The sequence below is a fragment of the Sinocyclocheilus rhinocerous genome, unplaced genomic scaffold (assembly GCF_001515625.1).
Source record: "Sinocyclocheilus rhinocerous isolate Xijiao unplaced genomic scaffold, SAMN03320098_v1.1 scaffold72, whole genome shotgun sequence".
Lineage (NCBI taxonomy): Eukaryota > Metazoa > Chordata > Actinopteri > Cypriniformes > Cyprinidae > Sinocyclocheilus > Sinocyclocheilus rhinocerous.
The window spans coordinates 3023558-3045020 of NW_015628351.1; the positions used below are offsets into that span (position 1 = coordinate 3023558).

The 21463-nt window shown below is 38.4% G+C and overlaps 1 protein-coding gene across 1 annotated transcript in view; it reads right to left on the reverse strand.

The window, feature by feature from the left end:
• LOC107737675 (E3 ubiquitin-protein ligase UBR4-like) overlaps positions 1-21463 on the reverse strand; it is a 52431-nt gene that overhangs the window by 8841 nt on the left and 22127 nt on the right. Inside the window, exons 44-88 of the mRNA XM_016549265.1 lie at positions 20280-20481; positions 20027-20190; positions 19708-19924; positions 19161-19377; positions 18369-18432; positions 16596-16730; positions 16319-16493; positions 16096-16236; positions 15874-15995; positions 15677-15788; positions 15445-15575; positions 13897-14074; positions 13282-13386; positions 12221-12376; positions 12106-12114; positions 11137-11334; positions 10862-11030; positions 10573-10777; positions 10126-10239; positions 8548-8757; positions 8311-8460; positions 7995-8222; positions 7831-7909; positions 7176-7394; positions 6913-7081; positions 6654-6798; positions 6047-6132; positions 5860-5947; positions 5576-5769; positions 5243-5482; positions 5013-5151; positions 4685-4810; positions 4452-4580; positions 3647-3990; positions 3461-3551; positions 3261-3345; positions 2118-2245; positions 1910-2039; positions 1669-1826; positions 1476-1585; positions 1220-1361; positions 1052-1133; positions 786-959; positions 580-701; positions 287-484 (exon numbers count right to left, since the gene is read on the reverse strand). Coding sequence (XP_016404751.1) covers positions 287-484; positions 580-701; positions 786-959; positions 1052-1133; positions 1220-1361; positions 1476-1585; positions 1669-1826; positions 1910-2039; positions 2118-2245; positions 3261-3345; positions 3461-3551; positions 3647-3990; positions 4452-4580; positions 4685-4810; positions 5013-5151; positions 5243-5482; positions 5576-5769; positions 5860-5947; positions 6047-6132; positions 6654-6798; positions 6913-7081; positions 7176-7394; positions 7831-7909; positions 7995-8222; positions 8311-8460; positions 8548-8757; positions 10126-10239; positions 10573-10777; positions 10862-11030; positions 11137-11334; positions 12106-12114; positions 12221-12376; positions 13282-13386; positions 13897-14074; positions 15445-15575; positions 15677-15788; positions 15874-15995; positions 16096-16236; positions 16319-16493; positions 16596-16730; positions 18369-18432; positions 19161-19377; positions 19708-19924; positions 20027-20190; positions 20280-20481 — 6780 coding nt within the window. The remainder of the gene's footprint in view (positions 1-286; positions 485-579; positions 702-785; positions 960-1051; positions 1134-1219; positions 1362-1475; positions 1586-1668; positions 1827-1909; positions 2040-2117; positions 2246-3260; positions 3346-3460; positions 3552-3646; positions 3991-4451; positions 4581-4684; positions 4811-5012; positions 5152-5242; positions 5483-5575; positions 5770-5859; positions 5948-6046; positions 6133-6653; positions 6799-6912; positions 7082-7175; positions 7395-7830; positions 7910-7994; positions 8223-8310; positions 8461-8547; positions 8758-10125; positions 10240-10572; positions 10778-10861; positions 11031-11136; positions 11335-12105; positions 12115-12220; positions 12377-13281; positions 13387-13896; positions 14075-15444; positions 15576-15676; positions 15789-15873; positions 15996-16095; positions 16237-16318; positions 16494-16595; positions 16731-18368; positions 18433-19160; positions 19378-19707; positions 19925-20026; positions 20191-20279; positions 20482-21463) is intronic.

A 21463-nucleotide genomic window follows, 5' to 3' on the forward strand; every position in this document is an offset into this window, starting at 1 on the left:
AAAAAATAAAAAAAACTCAAACAGTCTGAATAATTAAATTTCACCATATAAAATGAGGTTGCTACAATACTTACAGATATTACTGATTGGCAAAAATCTGCCTTTAAACTTGAAACAAATACAAATTTGACATTTATCATGATAATTATCGATAGCGACTGATATGAAAAAACATTATCGTGATAATTTTTTGGCCATATCGCCCAGCCCTATTTAGAAATACAAATAATGCCAAGTGATTTATTTGAAAAAGTCCTAGGACATAGTACTGAGGAAGATTACGTACCTCCATGCCGCTGTCGTCCTCCAGTAGTGCCACAAGATCGCAATCCTGGCAGATTTTGTTCTTGATGTCTCTCATGAGAGGGCCAATGCCTGGTTCATTACTGCTGTATGGGTTTCCTGGCATACGGCCTTGCAGGAAGTCCTCCTGCTGTGGGTCTTTCTCCAGTGTAACAAAGAACTCTGTCACCTCATTCTCCTCCTTCATACACACAGATGGGAGAAATTAGTTAGACCAAAATCATTATTCCAAAAGTTATGTCAATTCCAAATGTCAATGAGCTGAAGTCTACTTACTGGATAAATGATGCTACATAACCTCTCGAAGATGAAGACAGGGGTGCGATAATCATCCAGGTTGTACCGCTTTGCAGTTTCGATGCACACAGCCATGAATGCTTTGGTCTCAGACTCCGTCCCTATAAAAGAAGATATAGCATTGAGCTGATTTGGTCTCTAATAACAAAAAACATCAGAGAAGATCTGAAGGTGAAGGCTGGAACCTGTAGTCATGTCCTCCAACATCTCCAGCAGCATGTCTTGGGTCTCATCGATCAGTTTAGTTCTCTGGACCACCAACTTCCTTAAGCACAGGTAGCCATTAAGGACAGTGCCAACCAACCGACTCTTAAAGTGACGCTTTATAGACTCCACCTCCACAAATGAGGACAGCAAACCTGTGAGAGACGAGAAACCGTTAAAACAAGCCACAAGCTCTCAGGAAGTTCTCGGAGTTTAACTTGAACGAGACACAAAAGCTTGAATTCACCTGTCAAGCTCTTGAGGGCATATCCCTGCTGTAAGTCAGTGCTCAGTGTGGCTTCTTCAAGGGCTAGTAGATGAGCAATTTCCTGAAGAACACCACATAAGTTTAGGTTAATGGAAATGACACATCCTCACTATATAACCCTATAGTATCTACAGTTTTTGACGATACCTTGGTGATGAGGTTGCCAATGTATGGTAGGACACCACGGGCAGCCAGGTAAACCTTCCAGTGAGCAGGTTTGATGAGTTTCTGGTACAAAGCCAGGTACTCTGCAGCACACTCTCCTGCAATGCTCAGCTCATCCAGATAACTGAAGAACAAACAACAAAAACTTGGAAATGACTCCTACATCTGGCTCGATTGAGCCTAATACGGAAAAATCTGGTCCAAAAAGGATTGTTTTATTCATTCATGTCAAATGTACCTTGTTAGAAGGTCCAGAACTTGCTGTTTGCGGCTGGGGATTGTTGTTAGAGCTTCGACGATGGTGCAAGCCGCCTGTCTTGCTGCCTGGGTGGCTGGGGTGAAGAGCACCTATGAGAAGAGTCAGATTACATTAGAGCACATTAAAGCAGAAAAGAATCAGACACTCTAGAGTGCTTTGAGAGAGCACATACCTGTCTCAGCCAGTTGTTATGACCCAGTTTGAGCAGGCGAGGGAACAGGCCTTCTGACCTGGACCTCATGAACTGCTTCCACTTCCACACGTACTTCTCCATCAGGTACTGCTTCCTAATCTCAGCCTTATTCAAAGGTTTAGAGACTGTTTCTTGACCTGCGATAGACGAGAGCAAAATTAAGTAAACCGTTTGTTGGAAATAACGGAGAACACTGCTGATGCAGAGATTGGATATTTACATCTAGCAGGAAGGCACTTTTTCCAGGCTTCATAAGAGGCCTTGGGGTCTTTTTTGAGCCAGAGCTGGGCCTGTGCGTGGATTTCGTTGTTGTATGGCTTGACTGTAGTCAGGGATTCGACGGCAGCATCCTGTTAGAGAGTACAAGTCAGGTAAGTGCATCAATACGTATTGATTAAAACCTCATCATTACTGCGAGTCTGTCGAACCTTGTTTTTCTTGCTGGTTGGGGAAGGAGGTTTGATGAGTTTCTGCAGGATCCTCAGGCACATCAGTGTAATGTTCTCCACTACCACAGGGGTCTTTATATTCACCGCCATCAAGAACAGATTCAGTGCTGAAAATAAACAGAGGCTTGAGTAGGAAGCACTAATATTAAAATTCTAGCCATTATAGATAAAATGTTAATTATTCATAACACAATATATTAATTATATAATCATCATAATTACATATGTAATTATTATGACTTTTATAATAATTATAAGGATATAATTTAGTAAAAGAAAACATGAATAAAAAAAGAGAAGCATGAGTAGGTAAGCACAGATATTCAAATTCTAGCCAAACCAAATAAGATAATTACTAGTGCTGGGCAACGATTAATCGCATCCAAAACAAAAGTTTTTGTTTACATACTATATGCGTGTGTACTGTGTATATTTATTACGTATATATAAAGACACACACAAAGTATATATTTAGAAAATATTAACATGTATATATTTATATTCATATAATTTATATTATATATAAATATATTTAATATATAAACATATTTTTCTTAAATATATACATGTATGTGTATTTATGTATACATAATAAATGTACACACACATATATTATGTACACAACTTTTATTTTGGATGCGATTAATCATTGCCCAGCACTAATAATTACTTATCATATAATTAATATGTGATATGTGATATTGATCACAGCATCTCCAATATTGGCCAATAACTGATATGATCTGACACAGAGATTATATTTCTGTGGAACAGCTACAGCAATTCAATTCAATTCATTTCAAGTTTATTTGTAAATAGCTTTTCACGATACGAATCGTTGCAAAGCAGCTTTACAGAAAATTACGTTTCTACAATATATTTAGTAGTAGTTTATCAGTGGTGACTGTCAAATTGATGCACATTTTGCTGAAATGTACGGTAAAATTCAGTTAATGACGTAATCAAACAGACGATGAACACTATTAACAGCAATAATTATATGTTGCAATCAAACTTGTAGCAAAATTTGGTAGTTTATGTTGTTTCAGGGTTGGCATCGACCGCTTAAGGAAAAATAAAAGGTTCAGACTTTTAGCTCTGGAAATCCACCACAGGACTCACCACAGCGAAGTCTGAGCTCCCAGCATCCTCCCTCCTTAGCAATGGAGTCTGTAAGAAGCAGCATTTCATACTGCAAACTACTGACCTAAATGAGAGGAGACGACAATTGTAAGAAACAATCAAATAAGTACTACAGATCTACTACAGGCATAAAAAACAGTAGCTACATGTGATCTTTACTATGTAATAAAGACCGTTACCAGATCAGGGTTGGCCCTGTGACCTTTAAGGGCAGCTGACACCTTGGCAATAATGAGGTCATTCATCTGCTGTGTGGCTTCTGGGTGATCTCTGCAAAATACATTGACGTGAAAGTAGTTAACATCTTGTAAAACAAACAGTATTAGCTAGTCTCTTCAGAGATTTGGATATTTGTGTGTATATACCTGGTAAGCAAACAGACGAGCTGGCGGACCTCCTCCCTCATGGCTCCAGTGCCACGGCGCAGGTTGTACTCAAACAGTTCTCGGATGAGACCCTGCAGTACCAGGATCTGCCTGATGGCAGTGTTGGTTGCCAGTGCACGCAGTAGAGTGATGCAGTGGCCCGTGACTGCAGACGCACAGCCGTAGCACTTGGTGGAGGACGTGTACCCGCATCCCAGGACAGACAGGGCTCGATATTGGCTGGCTGTGAAGGTGGGTTGTGTGGAGGTGCGGGATGATTTGGTAGCAGCTTCCCGCTGTTGCAGGTCATACTCCAGCAGCTCCTTACGCGATGCAAGCACTTTCTGAATGAGGAATAAAAAGAGTTTACAACAACTGTTTCATAATAAAATTATTTAATTAGTTAAATATAATTTTTTTTTAACAATCTATTACATTTATTAAACACATTTATTAATTAAATTATTTATAAATATATAAAATTATCACTAGCTGCGTAAATAAATTACATAATGTAAAAATGATCAACACTTAAGATAGATTGATAATAAAATAACACTAATATTATGAAAATAAAATAGCAATAATAATATATTTTAATTATTAAAGCATTAATATTTCATTATAATTATAATGTAAAATGATCATCAACACTAAACACATAAACAGCTAATTATATAATTAATAATAAACTTATTAAATATAAAAATAAACTTTTTTCATAATTGAAAAAAAATAGTGAAAATTCTCTGGTATTGTTCTCGACTACCATTCTGGCACAGTAACAGCTCTATTTATCCCTAACCTGGATGATTTTGGAGAGCTCATCGAATGAAGTCTTGCAGTCTCCACTGTATTCCTGTGCCAGCTGCTGAATGTACCGATTGACACTGGCAGTGGAGGTGCCGAGACCAGCGCCTGCTCCTGTATCATCCTGTGAAGAGCCATGAAAACATGAACAACACACCCAAAACGAATTTGGGTAATTCAAGAGGGAAAAGTCATTGATTTGTCCGAAGCAGAAGCTGACACACTGACCTGTGGTTTCTCAGGTGCAGCCTCATTTACTTTAGACAGCAGACTCTCCAGCTGCGGCCGGTGACCCATGAGCTGGTGGTAAACACGGTCAGCCTTGTCTAGTAGAGTGTTGATGTTGGTAACAGCCTGGACACGATAAATCATTAACATACGTTTTAGTAAGTGGACTTGTAATTTCAATGCAATTTCAGCATATGTGTTTAAATTTAGACTATTCCTCACTTGACCAGGTCTGTTTGTGTCTTTCGTTTGTAGCTGTACACATTCCTGTTTTACATTACACAATGCACATAAATGGACATTTATTAGATATTTATGCCTGCTCTACCTTTTTCCTATCTTCTTCGTTTTCTATAGGATCCACAGCACAGCAGGGTTTTGCATACAGCATGAAGTCAAAGCGTGCATATTTACAGAAACCACAGGCATTGCACAGGAATGGGTCCTTCTCGTCATAATTAATGGATCTGGAAAATTCAAAACAGACAATTTCAATCTCAATTTTACTGCAATTGTCAGTTTTTTTGGGTCTTTGTACGATACGCAAACCATGCGTACCTGCACTTATGGCACTGATACACATTCTCTCCACAGTTGCCACAGACACCTGGATTGGCAGGGACAGAGGCGCTGCAACGAGGACACTGCAGGGTCTCTGTAGACGCCTGGTAGTTTTCATAGAAATCAGAGAATTCGATCATCAGGTTGGAGGCCACAATGGGGAGAGGGAGGTCGATCTTCACTTCAGTTTGGCCAGGGGTCAACTGCACCTTCTTAGCTTTGTGCCAGCGAGCAGGTCTGTGAACACAAATGTCAAATTATCTCAATTTATCATCAAATGTCTACAAACATTGTTCCAAAAAATTTGAAGAGTCTGATTAGTATGCTCACTTGTTCTTCAGCTCTACAATAGCTTGTACAGTCCTGTTGTTATAGTAAAGGTTGATCGTGCGAACCATCTTGGTTCTCTTAAGATCGCCAATCTTCACAGTGACTTTGCTGATAGTGTGGCTGCCAATCAGCTTCACCACTTGCTGAGTGGTGGTGTAACGCGTGTCCACTTTGATAGATGAGAGTTTGATGTTCTAAGAACACAGGGAATAAAGTAGTCCAACATTTAGAACCATAGCAACTAAAACATCCATTAAATGTGACATGTCATAAACATCACTCACAGAGAAGGGCACTTCAGGATTGTTGCACACCAAGCAAGGATCACTCTCCAGGTAAAATCCATCAAATTCCACCAGTCCAGAGAGGGTGCTGAGAAGATAAGTGTGAAAAAATTAAAAATGAAGGGATGTTATCGCATCCATGACCCAAAATACCCCAGTCCAATGAGAGCATGCTGGGAACACTTACTTGTATATATTTGAGTTGGGATGATTGGTCAGGATGTGGTTCTGTGCCCTCAAAATTTCTACAGCCTTTTGAGAGTATTCCTTCAGCTGGAAAACACAGAATCAAAACATTAGCTGCAAGGCAAAACACTCACACTAACATTTTAAATCTTATAAATTACCAACCTATTACATTACCACTCAAAAGTTTGGGGTTAGTAAGAATTTTTTTTTTCTTTTCTTTTGAAATAAACGTATACTTTCATTCAGCAAGGACACATTACATTGATCAAATGAAAAATTTGCGATGTTACGAAACATTTCTATTTGAAATAAATGCAGTTCTTTTGAACTTTATAATCAAAGAAACCTGAAAAAATATTAAGAAGCACAACTGTTTAATTTAGTATTACATTATAAAATATATTCAAATAGAAAACAGTTATTGTAATATTTCACAATGTCACTCTTTTTACTGTATTTTTTAATAAATGCAGCCCTGGTGAGCATAAAAACATCTTTAAGAAATCCTATCCTAATCTGACCCCAAAATTTTGAACAGCAGTGTATGTTCATAAATTATAAATCAAATTCTATTAATACCGAATCACATATTCGAGTATCACTACCTTCTTTTCGGTCTGAGGTGTTTTAAGCGAGAAGTATCCAAGTAGGTCCACAAACTGAGCTGCTTTACGACCATAAGCTGGTAGTTCTGGCCAAATGGCCCACATCAGGTCAAGCAGCAAGTCCTGCTGGGATTTGTTTGAGTTCCTGCAAGGTAAATATTCATTTGATTTAACATGATGGAACTTCTGGACCACGTTCAAAGCACAGGACATGAGAGAGTGTGTTTAGGGAAGGTGCTTGCATGTAGTATCCAAGTACCTGTAGATATGCAGTGTGAGGCAGTGGGCTTGCCAGCGCACAGATGAAGAGTTGGACTCGAGCAGGAAGCAACGCAAGAATTGAATAAGCGTCTCCTTATCTGCAAATTTATTGAGCTGACTGACCAGAGCTGTACACAGCTGATCTTCCTGACTGCCAGCTCCATCTCCTGTAGAAAACACAACAGGAACATTGAGAAAAGTGCCATTTATTGTTATTATTAATCCTAATGATAGTTGGGTATTGCTCAAAGATCATCAAACCTTCTTTGTCTTTTTCCTTGTCCTCTTTCTTGCTCTTCTTGCTGGATGATTTGCTCTGAGAGGGCTGAGATGAACCTCCAGAACCTCCACCTGAAGCTCCAGAGGAGGAGGCCACCAGGACTTTACTGCCACATAAAGCACAAGAGAGCAGCTGCAGCAGGACCGGAGAAACACCCTCATCCACCAGGAAACTCACTTGCAGCAGGAAGTACAACACCGCTACATAGAGTGAAAGAATTCGATTAGTACCACAAGTGACGCCAAGCTCATGGGTTCGATCCATAGGGAAAGCAAGAACTGCAAATGCATGTCACTTTGGATAAAAACATCTGCCACATGCATAAATGTAACTGAAAATATGGAATCTGAGGGTGCAACAAAATCAAAATATTGAGAAAAATCGCCTTCAAAGTTGTCCAAATTAAGTTCTTAGCAATGCATATTACTAATCAAAAATTAAGTTTTGATATTTACGGTAGGAAATTTACAAAATATCTTCATGGAACATGATCGTTACTTAATATCTTGACTTTTGACATAAAATTGACCCATACAATGTATTTTTGGCTATTGCTACAACTATACCCGTGCTACTTATGACTGGTTTTGTTGTCCAGGGTCACAAATGTAAAAGTAGGCCACATTGTACACTTACAGTCATCCTTCATGCAGAACTTCTGCCAGTTGATCGTTCTCTGGGTGGCTATTTCAGCACATGCTTTAAGGTGCTCCATCTGTGTAAAAGGAAGAAAGTTCATGCTAATCCGAACTCAAAGAAGAGTAAAATTCATAGGGCGTTACACAAGCCTGTTTACTCACCAGACTGATGAGTGTGTCATACTGTAGAGCAGAGCCAGATGTCGCAGTCACGATTCCTTCCCTCAGGAAGATTCCCTGCTCCTCCAGAAGCTTCTTGATGCCCCGCACGTGAGAGTCAAGCGTGTGGAGATCTCGGAGTTGACGGTACTTCTCTTTGGAGCCACAGATGAACAGCAGGAGCTTCCTCACTTGTCGCCTCACAAACGGAGTCTGCTGGATCATCAGATACTGAAAGATGATTGAAGAAAGTTGATTCATGCTAAATTATTCACTGAAAACTCTTCAGCACAGGCCAAAAGTGAATTACGTGCATTACCTCTGACAGGAAATAGAACCAGGAGTGATCAAAGATTGGCGGTGGGATGCGCGGGTTGGCGTCTGCGATTTTCTTGATCTGGTATGGCAGTCGGAGAACCATCTCGGTGAGAAGCTGAGAGTACGCTTCAAACACATCAGCAGCATGGCCCTGAGAAACACCCATAATTTAAAGATCATGATTTTTCTTATGCAATACATATACACAAGAGCAAGATTTTTAAGACCCAGCCTGTACCTTGACATACTGACGCAGGAAGAAGGGGCTCATGTCTGGGGGTGAGGAGGAAGTGTGGGGTTTTAGGAGCTGACTGGTGGCCGTTGGCTCCTCCTCGCCCTGCTGAGTCTTCCAGAACTCCAGCAGGGATTTGAGCACATGCAAGCAGTAGTCTATCGCTCCCATGCTGAGCAGAGCGGTAGCTGTTGTATTGGAGATGAGAGAAGACGACTGGCGAGAAAACAGTAATGAAACTGAATTATTTAACGGTTTTCACATTCACTGCTCTGCAAACTGAACCTGGTAGAAACATGTAAACAATAGTATTAGAAATGTACACTTCCTGAAGCAAAACAGTGTTAATGTAAGCTTATGTTCAAGACAGGAAGACTAATCTAAAATTGAGTATGCAAATAGGTATAAAAAAAATTTAAAAAAAGAGGAGGAGAGCCAAATTCCAATCAAATAGTGTAGCTGCCAATAAATGTTGTCAGGGACATTTTAAATGCTGACCATTTTATCAAATGTAAATTATTGGCAGATTTCTTAAAAGTATACTTCAATAATACATTTCCTAAAAACATATAAGAAAATAAATGTAAGCCTGGACCACAAAACCAGTCTTAAGTCGCTGGGGTATATTTGTAGCAATAGCCAAAAATACATTGTATGGATCAAAATGACTGATTTTTCTTTTATGCCAAAAATCATTAGGATATTAAGTAAAGATCATGTTCCATGAAGATATTTTGTAAATTTCCTACTGTAACTATATTAAAACTTAATTTTTAATTAGTAATATGCATTGCTAAGAACTTCATTTGGACAACTTTAAAGGCGATTTTCTCAATTTTTGCACCCTCAGAGTCCAGATTTTCAAATAGTTGTAAATATTGTCCTATCCTAACAAACCATACATCAATGGAAAGCTTCAGATGATGTATAAATCTCAATTTTGAAAAATTGACACTTATGACTGGTTTTGTGGTCCAGGGTCACAAATGATAGTTACATTTTATTTCTCAAATAATTAAAAACTGTTAAATGTTAAAAAAAAGAAGTATCATTTTTTTTTAAAAGAAAGAAAGTAATGCTTTTATTCAGCAAGGATACATTAAACTAATACTAAAATTATTTGCCAATGTTCTATTAACCGGAGGTTCCTATAAAAATATTACTTCCCACAAAAATATTAAGCAGCACAACCATTTTACCATTGATAATAACAATAAGAAATGTTTCTTGAGCAGCAAATCAGCATATTAGAATGATTTCTGAAGGATTGTGTGACACTGAAAACTGGAGTAATGATGCTGAAAATTCAGCTTTGCAACCATAGGAATATATTACCCTTTAAAATATATTCAAATATGAAACTATTATTTTAAATTGTAAAATTTCACAATATTACTATTTTTACTGCGTTTTGTAATCGAATAAATGCAGCCTTTGTGAGCATAAGAGAGAAAGAAAAATCTTATCGACTCGCCTTATCTTTTGACTGGTAGTTTGGAACGAAGTTTAATCAAAAAATAATATTTAAACCTTTAGAACAAAGCCTTTTGAGCACTGTATTACCAGACTGAAGCTGAGAGTTACCTCAGAGGAGGATTTTGAGCCAGACTTGGTGCGGGACATAAAGACACTGAGGAGCCTCATGATGACCAGGTGCACCTCGTTTATGGAGCTGCGCTCATTCTTCTTTGAAACATCCTGGAAACCAAAAATGACACAATCCATATTCTGTTTCCATACAAGAAAAATGCATTAAAGGGTTAGTTCACCCAAAAATGAAAATTAGGCTGTGTTTTACTGTTTTTACTGTAGCGAATCGATGCGTTTTTGTAAGAAAAATATCCATATTCAAAACAGAATAATCACTTTAATGTAGCTTGCGCGAACAGTTGTACACAGAAGCAGTTCCGGGGGAATGACGTATGAGGTTGGTTTTGCGCATGCGCCGCTCAGAAGTGACGGCGGAAACGCAGCGGAGAGATCAAAACAAAACAACGGTCAAGAATAAGTTCTTTCTTGATGTAGTCTCACCTTCTTATGCATGCTGAGCTCGGCGATGAGCTGGGCCAGAAGGTCATCCAGTGCTCCCTTGTCTTTCTCGTCCTCTCCATCCAAATCTGTTGTCAGCATGAGGATGACCTGCATGTAGGGGATGGCCTGAACTCCACCTACAGTGTGGAGCTGGGGCAGATGCTGCAAGAGACGCTCTAAGAGCATCAAACGCACCATGTGCAACCTAGAGAAAGGAGTGAGACAGTAAATAGAGTGCATTTTATTCTAGTTTATAGTAGGAGACAAGTACTCCATCATGTAGACAGACCTGTTGCTGGTGTGGATGTCGCCCTCTGTCTCTCCTTCGCCCTCTGATCCGTCTCCTTCATGCTGGGCCGTGGTGGTGCTGATGGCTCCTGTGCTGGAGCTCACGCTGCCCGGCCCTGCAGGGTGTCCTTCAACAGTTGTGTCCCCATAAGCACTGCTGCGGCCAGACACTGAAACACACACATCATCCTGAGTTGATGAAACTTTCCAAAACAATCCACTTCAAAATTACATACATTCAAAAACATCAGACAAACAATAAAAATCCAGTCTTACCATTGTGTTCTCCTGCAACCGAGTCGATGGCGCTGCCGCCGCTCTCAGAGCCCACGCTGCCCCCGTGCTCGGCGGGAGAGGTGCGCAGCGTGGAGCCGTCTGTGGCCGCTGTGCTCCCCTCATCATCCGAGGCTGGGGCTGAAAGCATAACCAGAGCTGTTACAGGAAAAAAACAGCAGGCTTTGCTAAGGGGGGTTTCTAAAGGTGCACACAAATACATACATAGAAAAACAGCCATATGTTTGAAAATGATTGTAATTGAAAGGAATAATGGGACATGAAGGGATGACAAGAGGAATGCTGGGTGAGCATGCAGTAAGCATGACAGAAAGTAGGGGTGGACAATCTTCCCAAAATATCATCACAATTTTTTTTTACTCAATCACGATCTGAATCACAATCTTCCCAATTTTGAGATGTATTGCATTAAACAATCAGCTGTCAAAACGGTCATTAAAACCTAAGTTAAACTTAAATCACTGCATAGTCTTCACTATATGAATTAAACTGATTCTTATTAAAGCTACGAAAATTATTCAATAAAGAGCAGTGAATGATTTTCTCTCTTTTGTTTGATTAACATTAATGACAGAGACAGCAGCAGGTATTTCAGTAGACTGAATGCACAGATCTAATATACTGACGCATTTCTTTCCCAACCGTTTATGTTCACTTGCGACATAACTGACTGACTTCATGTAAATACTTGAGATGGACATTGAGATATTTTTTGTGTATATTTGACCGTTTAAGGCATGCACCTGAAACCTCAAATATACTTTGCTTGTTCATGTTCCGCTCCATTTGAAATCAAAACAGAACGAAAAATTTGATTTGTCACACAGCTCTGCAGCTAGCTCACGCTGAAATGTTTTTCAATTTAAGACACATGATACAGACATATGGTATAAATTGGCCAGCCAGCACAGCCATCTAGCAGGCAGTCATTGCTGTAGTTTTATTATTTGCGGCCAGACACTGAAACACACACATCATCCTGAGTTGATGAAACTTTCCAAAACAATCCACTTCAAAATTACATACATTCAAAAACATCAGACAAACAATAAAAATCCAGTCTTACCATTGTGTTCTCCTGCAACCGAGTCGATGGCGCTGCCGCCGCTCTCAGAGCCCACGCTGCCCCCGTGCTCGGCGGGAGAGGTGCGCAGCGTGGAGCCGTCTGTGGCCGCTGTGCTCCCCTCATCATCCGAGGCTGGGGCTGAAAGCATAACCAGAGCTGTTACAGGAAAAAAACAGCAGGCTTTGCTAAGGGGGGTTTCTAAAGGTGCACACAAATACATACATAGAAAAACAGCCATATGTTTGAAAATGATTGTAATTGAAAGGAATAATGGGACATGAAGGGATGACAAGAGGAATGCTGGGTGAGCATGCAGTAAGCATGACAGAAAGTAGGGGTGGACAATCTTCCCAAAATATCATCACAATTTTTTTTTACTCAATCACGATCTGAATCACAATCTTCCCAATTTTGAGATGTATTGCATTAAACAATCAGCTGTCAAAACGGTCATTAAAACCTAAGTTAAACTTAAATCACTGCATAGTCTTCACTATATGAATTAAACTGATTCTTATTAAAGCTACGAAAATTATTCAATAAAGAGCAGTGAATGATTTTCTCTCTTTTGTTTGATTAACATTAATGACAGAGACAGCAGCAGGTATTTCAGTAGACTGAATGCACAGATCTAATATACTGACGCATTTCTTTCCCAACCGTTTATGTTCACTTGCGACATAACTGACTGACTTCATGTAAATACTTGAGATGGACATTGAGATATTTTTTGTGTATATTTGACCGTTTAAGGCATGCACCTGAAACCTCAAATATACTTTGCTTGTTCATGTTCCGCTCCATTTGAAATCAAAACAGAACGAAAAATTTGATTTGTCACACAGCTCTGCAGCTAGCTCACGCTGAAATGTTTTTCAATTTAAGACACATGATACAGACATATGGTATAAATTGGCCAGCCAGCACAGCCATCTAGCAGGCAGTCATTGCTGTAGTTTTATTATTATATTATTACAAGGGCATAAAAGACCACAATATAAAATTGTCAGATTGTCCACCCTGACTGAAAGAATGTCTTGTGGAGAGATGGGTGCAGTTACCTGATGCAGTGGTGTCTGAAAGGGTTCCTGCGTCCAGGGATGAGGAGCTTGGGGCCTGACCAGATAGGCCCAGACTCTGTAGGCCCAAAGCACTGCTGCTGCTGCCTACAGAGATAACATACACTCCACATTAGACAAGGAATGACCATATGCACTACCGGTCAAAAGTTTGGAACAATTACGATTTTTTATGTGTTTTTTTTTTGTTTTTTTTAAGTCTCTAATGTTCAACAAGACTGCATTTATTTGCTGAATACAGTAAAACAGTAATATTGTAAAATATGATTACAAAGAACAGTTCCCATTTTAATATGTTTTAAAATGTATTTTTTCCTGTGATGGCAAAACTGTAACGACTGCAGAAAACTCAGTTTTGCCATCACAGGAATAAATTAATTTTTTTAATATATTATAAATATACAATAATATAATAATTAAATATATTATAGATATATAATAATATTTCACAATATCACTGTTTTTGATCAAATAAATGCAGCTTTGGTGTGCATAAGACACTTAAAAAAAACAAAAAAACATACAAAATGTACTAATTCCAAACATTTGACCAGTAGCGTCCATTTCATGAGAGGACAGAAAAGTGTAAACAGTGACCTTGCTGGTCTTGTTGCAGACTGAGAGCTATAGCCAGCTCCACCATGGTCTCATCATCAGCATCTGGAGGGATGTCCAGCATGGGTGGGAAGCCCTCCGCCCCTGCTAGCAGAGCTTCAAGAGGAGAGGGGTTTCCATTGTTCACATTCTCAGCCGTCTCCAGGACCATAGACTCAGACTGCAGATCAAACACAGAGAGGAGAGGATTACATAACAACCGCCTTCTTTACCGTGGGTGATACCGGTGGTCATATAGCCTATTCCTACATTACTTGAAGCTCCTTGATGGCTAATGTCAAAATCGTAATTGCACAATGTGCAAAATGCTAGACTTTATGTTAAATATTTTTCATAGGTTAGTACTCAGAGTCTGCACTCAGTTTGTGATATTCCTGTTTTACAGTATTTTAGAGTAGGAATGCAACAATACAGTTAGCCCAAGGTTCAATAAATACCTCAGTTTTTTAAACACAGTTTTCAGTTTGATTCTGATGGTTTGGCACAACAGTTCTTTTTAGAGATTTTAAATGCCATTAAAAAAAAAAAAACTCCAGTACATTGTTGTACACTGTAGAAAAACATGGATTATCACACGCAAAATGCGAACAGGTTGGCAGGTCTGCAGTAGTTTGGACAAAGACTTACTTTAAAGTCTTTGAAAGTACTTTACTTTAAAGTACGATTTCCATACCTACAATCTATTTTTCTCCTATAGATTATAGGTATGGAAAAATCACAAGCAAATGAAAATGTCAATCAAAACAAATGAAAACCATCTGAACCCCCACACCCAGCAAAAAGCAGTGCTGTAATCTTGCATTAAAACTATTAAAAATAGTTTCTGTTAACTGAAATAAAATATAAAATAAATAAACATAAAATGAAAAACTGAACTAAAAAGTACTAAATTGTAATAAGAACTAGAAGTACTAAAATTACTAAAACTGAAATAAAAATAAATGAAAGAAATTAAAAAATGAAATAAAATATTAAAAAAAAACTGTAAAAAAACAAAATAGAATTTAAATAATATAATTTTTTTTATTCAATTAATAATTTAAAGAAGCCAATTCAAAATATTAATAATTACTGTTATACTAAAATAACAAACTACCTCCATCTCAAATATTTCATTACAGTGTTCAAAACAGATGTTTTGGAAACTTTTTGGGGGGCATTTAAAAGCATGAATTAGACTTTAGTGTTCTCCGTTTACTTGATGAATCAATTTGGGCAAAGTTAGTTGATTGTTGTTGTTTTCTTCCTGATTAATTGTGCACATTCTGGAATATGAAAAAACTTTAACGCACCTTGACTTGTGATGATTATTTGTTCATTACGTGGTATATTATTATATAATTATATGACCTTGCATAATTTAAAGATGATCATTATTATTGCCCAATAACTTTCCTTACAATTTTTTTTTTTATTATTGATTCAGTACATGTTAGTTTGCTTACATACATACATATCACAGTCTAATCATTGTAATATTAACACTTCTAAGTGTCCAACAGCTGGACTCATAGTGGTTGCCAAACTCACCACCATCTCAAAGTCTCCGTGGTCCACCTCGCTTTGTTCTTGACTCTCCTGCCTGCCGCTTTCCCCTCCCGTCATGTTGGAGGGCTGCATCTTCTCATCAGCATCATCATCATCGTCGTCATCTTTATCTCCTAGGACATGAAAGCACAGCAACGCATTATTTTTGGGGCTGATTCATTGTGAGGTGTTTGTATGATTCACAAGTCACAAAGCTGAAAGGCACAGCTCATACCCATGGGCGTGTTGGACCGTGGAGGAGAAGGCAAGGTCACATGCCTGCGTTTGTTTCTGGGTCTCAAAACTCTAATCAGAGCCTGTTTGCAAGCAAAGCTCACAGAGATGTCCTGTAGATGAGAAAGATGTAAGAATTGCAATATTAATTGTTCTCAATGTATGGATTATGGAGAAGAACGGCAATAGAACACGTACAGGGCAGAGCAGCATCTGCATGTAGATTTTAGATGCCACATTGATGTAATCCAGCTCACAGGTGCAGTAACCGTGGATGATATCAACCAGTGCATTGACTGTGGCTTCAATGTGAGTTAGACCTAAATGAAAAACGTAAAAATGTGTCAGATTCCTAAAACAATAAATCAATGAACTCCTAGTGTGTCTCAAATCAATAAATACCACTGTGTGACTATGTACCTGGCAAACAGGCGGGAGCCAAAAAAGCATTCTTAGGTTTGAGAGCATGAAGCTTCCAGAAGTTAGTGACCAGCTGCATGATGAAGCTACAGTTCTCGGTATCAGCTTGTTTCAGTCCATCCTTCCCATCATCACCTACATCTGAAGAGAAGAAACACTGACTTTATGAAAAGGCACATAAAAGGACAACAAGATGAACGTCTACGAGGTTCAATGGGTGTACCAGTGTCTGACTGAGGAAGTCTGGACTCGGTGAAGTGCACAAGATTGTTGGGTCTCATGATGGCGATGGAGCGGGCTGTGATCACCAGTCTCTGGAACACATCAGGGTCCAGCTCCTTTCCTTCTTTACTGCAGCTGTTCAGACACAGTACTGCGTTGCTAAGCAGAGACTGATCCTAAACACAGATTAAGCACCAGTTAGAAAGCAGAGCTTAACGATATGGTGATTCATGTCTAACACAGGATAAAGTTCTGATCAGCAGCGATCATGTTTGTACCTTGTGGTTGTGGTAGGCTGTGCGGCTGGTGTGCAGGCTAGCCAGAAGGCCTTTGGTCTGCTGCTGTACTCCAGCAGGAGTGGGGATGGACAGGAGGAGAGTGGCCAACTCTAGAGCAGCAGCTTTATTTTTCTCCTATAGATTGTAGGTATGGAAAAATCACAAGCAAATGAAAATGTCAATCAAAACAAATGAAAACCATCTGAACCCCCACACCCAGCAAAAAGTAGTGCTGTAATCTTGCATTAAAACTATTAAAAATAGTTTCTGTTAACTGAAATAAAATATAAAATAAACATAAAATGAAAAACTGAACTAAAAAGTACTAAATTGTAATAAGAACTAGAAGTACTAAAATTACTAAAACTGAAATAAAAATAAATGAAAGAAATTAAAAAATGAAATAAAATATTATTTAAAAACTGTAAAAAAACAAAATAGAATTTAAAATAATATAAAAAATTTTATTCAATTAATAATTTAAAGAAGCCAATTCAAAATATTAATAATTACTGTTATACTAAAATAACAGTGGCTTTAAAGGGGTCATATGACGTTGCTAAAAAGAACACTTTTTGTGTATTTGGTGTAACGAAATGTTTAACGTGGTTTAAGGTAAAAAAAACAAAACAAAAAAACAACAACATTATTTTCCAAATACAGTGCTCCTCTCTGCCCCGCCTTTCTAAAACGCGTAGATTTTTACAAAGCTCATCGTTCTGAAAAGCTGATTGGCCAGCTATCCAGTGCGTTGTCATTGGCCGAATACCTCAAGCGTGTGAAATGTTACGCCCCTTACCATATTACTGTATACATTTGGGCGATGTTATGCAAATCTTCCCACACAGTGACGTAGATTTGTGGGGGCGTGTTTGAATGAGGTGTTTTAGGAGGGCGTGGATGAGTCTTAACTTTTAGAAAGAATATCTCTTTGGGTTTGAGACTTTAATCTTTTCGAAAGGAAAACATGAAATCGCGCCATATGACCCCTTTAAGTTACCACAAAACCAATATTTCAAAGGTGCCATAGAATGCATTGATACAATATTTTAAATTGTTCTCTGATATCTACATTGAAGGTATTTAGTGACTCGCGTTATTTTATTAGAACGTTATTTGTTTTCCGTGCCTTTCTGAATACAGACGCCAACCCATCCCTGCACAGCCTGGAACATAACATTTATTTCCATGATGCACAAGATTTACATAAGTAGGAGGAAACAATGGTGTTTGAGGCTCATGGTACGTTATTTCCATGTACAGAACTGTTATTATTCAACTATGCCAAGGTAAATACGGTTTTCCATTCTATGGCACCTTTCAATATGATTTTTGAAACCAAAATGTTACATCACAACAAAAATTTAACAGACACTGAATTATTTACAATGCATCTACATGAATACTAAAGGTATAATTTTTTATAATGTTGCACAGGCCAATATAATTGTCATCTTTGGAATTATACTGACACCTAGTTGTGTGGATGTAGATTGCTGGAAAGTTTTCAGTTACTGATGCCACATTAAAAAAGCTATTTAGAGTCAACCATGACTAATTTGTCCAATAACAGCGACGTTATGGAGATAAAGTGAGTAGTATATCAGCTGGCCATGTGATCTCAGCATGGAAAAACAGCTTTTATGAAGTAAATGAAATGGATTCTTCATCTTATGTGAGCGTACATCATTTTAAACATGTATTCTAACTTTGGATCACCTGGTACTGGTACTTTTGATATCCCTAATCACAAAGAGAACAAGATTTCCTCACCTTTTCATTGGGGGAACCCACAGCAAAGCAGCTCTCTAGAGCTTCCAGTGAGCTGACCACCAACCTAGAGATCAGACAACAGTTAGATAGGGAAAACGATGCATAATATTAAAATGATAGCAGTCCACACCAACATAATCCAATTCTACATCACTCTCAAAGCATTGCCATATTCAAACCATAACACACTATCAAACGTTAAAAGCATTAAAGTAAAACACCTATTACTAATTGTAAATATTACTAATACACTTTTACTAATGTCTTTATAAATGCTGTAATTGTCCTGCATGATCTACACCAGAGCAAGCTCAGTCTGACTGCTGTCTCTCACACACACACACACACGAGCAAACCACCATGCACACAAGCAGAGAAAGGGCGGTTACTAACCGGTCCAAGGCTGATAAGGACTCAGTTTCACAACTTTTTTTAATTTTTTTTGGGAGCAAAGAAAAAGAAAAATGTGTGAGGATCACAGAAAAGAAATGCGTAAAAATGATTTGTATGTCAAACACAGGAAACGTAAGCATGCGAGCACGAGGTCATTATGATGGCAGCCATATGCACTGGACACGTCACGCACACCCCCTCCCCCACTCCCTTCTCTCTCCCCTGCTCTTCGTTTCAGTTACGTCAATTGACATCAATTACAGGCACTCTTGAGACAATAATACAGATTAAATGCAGTGAATTAAGTGAAATGAAGACAGAGAAGACATTTTCTCTACAGGAAATCATATTAATTAATAGGTTGAAATCAGAGCACCCAGACTTAGGAGAAAAGTATACCTCTCCAGTACAGTGCCGCTTGTTGTGATGGGGCTGGTGATGTCACTGTCTCCGGTGCCATTACCCTGGTTTAGGTTGGGGCTGCACACGTTGTTGACTGCAGCTGAGGGGAAGTCCTCTGGGGGCTCATCTGGCCAGCCGAACTGCTCTTTGGTTTTGCCATAAATCTTAATGGAGTCCAGCATGGTGACACCTGCTGGGTCGACTGAAGCACCAACTGAAACAAAAAACATCAGAATTATTAATTATAATCACCACTAATGTTAAAAGCTTAAATGCATGGAATTCAATTTTAAAAACAAAAGTTATGATTAAAAATTGCAATCGGTCATTTATATAAATTACATATATAAATATATTAAAAGTGTCAATTTTTTTTTTTAATTATGGCACACACTTATCATTTTATTTACTTACTTTTATTTCACAATATAATATTCAGATTAAAAAAAAAAAATCATGTAATTTAATTTTTTAATCAAATCTAATTTAATCTAATAATATAATTATTTTTCTTTTCTTTTTGTTTTGTCTGATGGGCTCTTACTGAAAATGGAGAGCTTCTTGTCTGCCTGAAGGGCTTCCTCGCGAGTGAAAGGGAAGTCAAACCAGCGGGAACGTGTCAGGTTGAGCTGCATGGTGCGCCCAAAGATTTCAATGTAAGAGGGAGCTCGCTCAATGGCCTGAGTGCCCACCTGCACCCTCATTCCCGTCATCACCATTGAGTTGTTATTGTTCACTACTTCCACTGTGAAACCTCCAGGCTGTTGACAGGAACCAACATAAATTACTCAAAGTGAGAATGTCTTAGCGACCTATTAATGATAATTTCTAAATGATACTGTAGCTGGAATCCCGTTTGTTACCTTGGTGTTAGCCACATACATCCCTGTAGAATTTAGACGGTGTTTGATCTGTTGGCCGTTGTAGACCTGCAGCAAGTCATTGCCTCCAAACTCCACCTCTGTCAGCTGCTGATTGTGCTCGAAGAAGTCCACAGGGAAAGTAACTTGGCTGGATGTGCGTGTGGCTGATGAGGAAAAACACAAAATGCAACATAAATCTCTCTAAACAACACTAAACAATGTCATTAGTCAGAGCAAATGTGGCGTGACTCACTGGCAGTGGCTGTCTTGCGTTTGCGGACGGGTTTCATGATGCTGATCACACTGCTAGGCTGAAGGGAGGGCTGGAGCCAATAGGATGTGTTCTCCACGTTGGCCATGTATATACGGAGACTGCCATCTTCACACAGCAGTATCATGGTGGTGCGCTGCTGCTCGTTGCTTGCTGTGTGACGGATTGCAACCATGTCCTGAATCTTAGGGGTAGAGAGAGAATTGTTTATTTGTGTTTGCACCCTATTAGGATTTATTGTACACAAAATTTTGCCCATTCCAGCCTCTGGTACCCTGGTATTGGTACTAAATTTGGTTGGGTGATTTTAATGCCAAGCAGGCTTCTTTGGGTATTTTCATGTTGTGTAATTCAGGGTTTACGTAGACATTTCTTTGAAAGTGTTTGCTGAGTAACAATTTCCTAAGAGAACTTTAGCCATGTTTAATAGATATTGGACTCTGGTATGAGGAGCACAGCAGTGGATATTCATTAACTTGTGTGTGATACTGGAATGTTCTATTCGGTATGTCCTATTTGGGACTCGGGTGACTACGGAAACTAGGAATGCAATTTTAATATAGACTGATAATAATAATCAGGGTTCCCACTCTTTCATGAACACCAGATTCAAGGACTTTCAAGGACTTTTTAAAGCACCATTTATTTTATATCAAGCACCTATCAAATTTCACACCCCAGCATATGTAGTGTCATTGAAAGACCTTACAGTACTTAACATTTCACTTACACTTAACATTTACATTAAACATTTCAGAGTAATAATGTTTTGAATGTGTAGGTTGCATAAATTTAGACCGTTTTGAGCAGTTGTGTTCAAAGGAATTTAATGAAATCCATTGAAGTCGGTACTGGTGATAAATAAAATTCAATTTCTAAAATATTGATAAAATATGCATCAAACTGATTTTTGCTGTAGTTCTTGTACAAGATCTAAATTCGAAATAATTTCTAAATTTTTAAATTAATAAAAAGTGGTTAAACAGGGCTCTACGCGTACTTTTCTTTTAAAATTTAAAAAAATGTAGGAGCACAGTCAAATATTTCAGGAGCACCTTCTAATCAATAATAATCAAAAATTCTGATAAAATATTAGCCTTCCCATTACGAGATGATATTTGACTCAAAGTGATTTACAGGGAATTTTGTTTTTACCTTTGTAATGG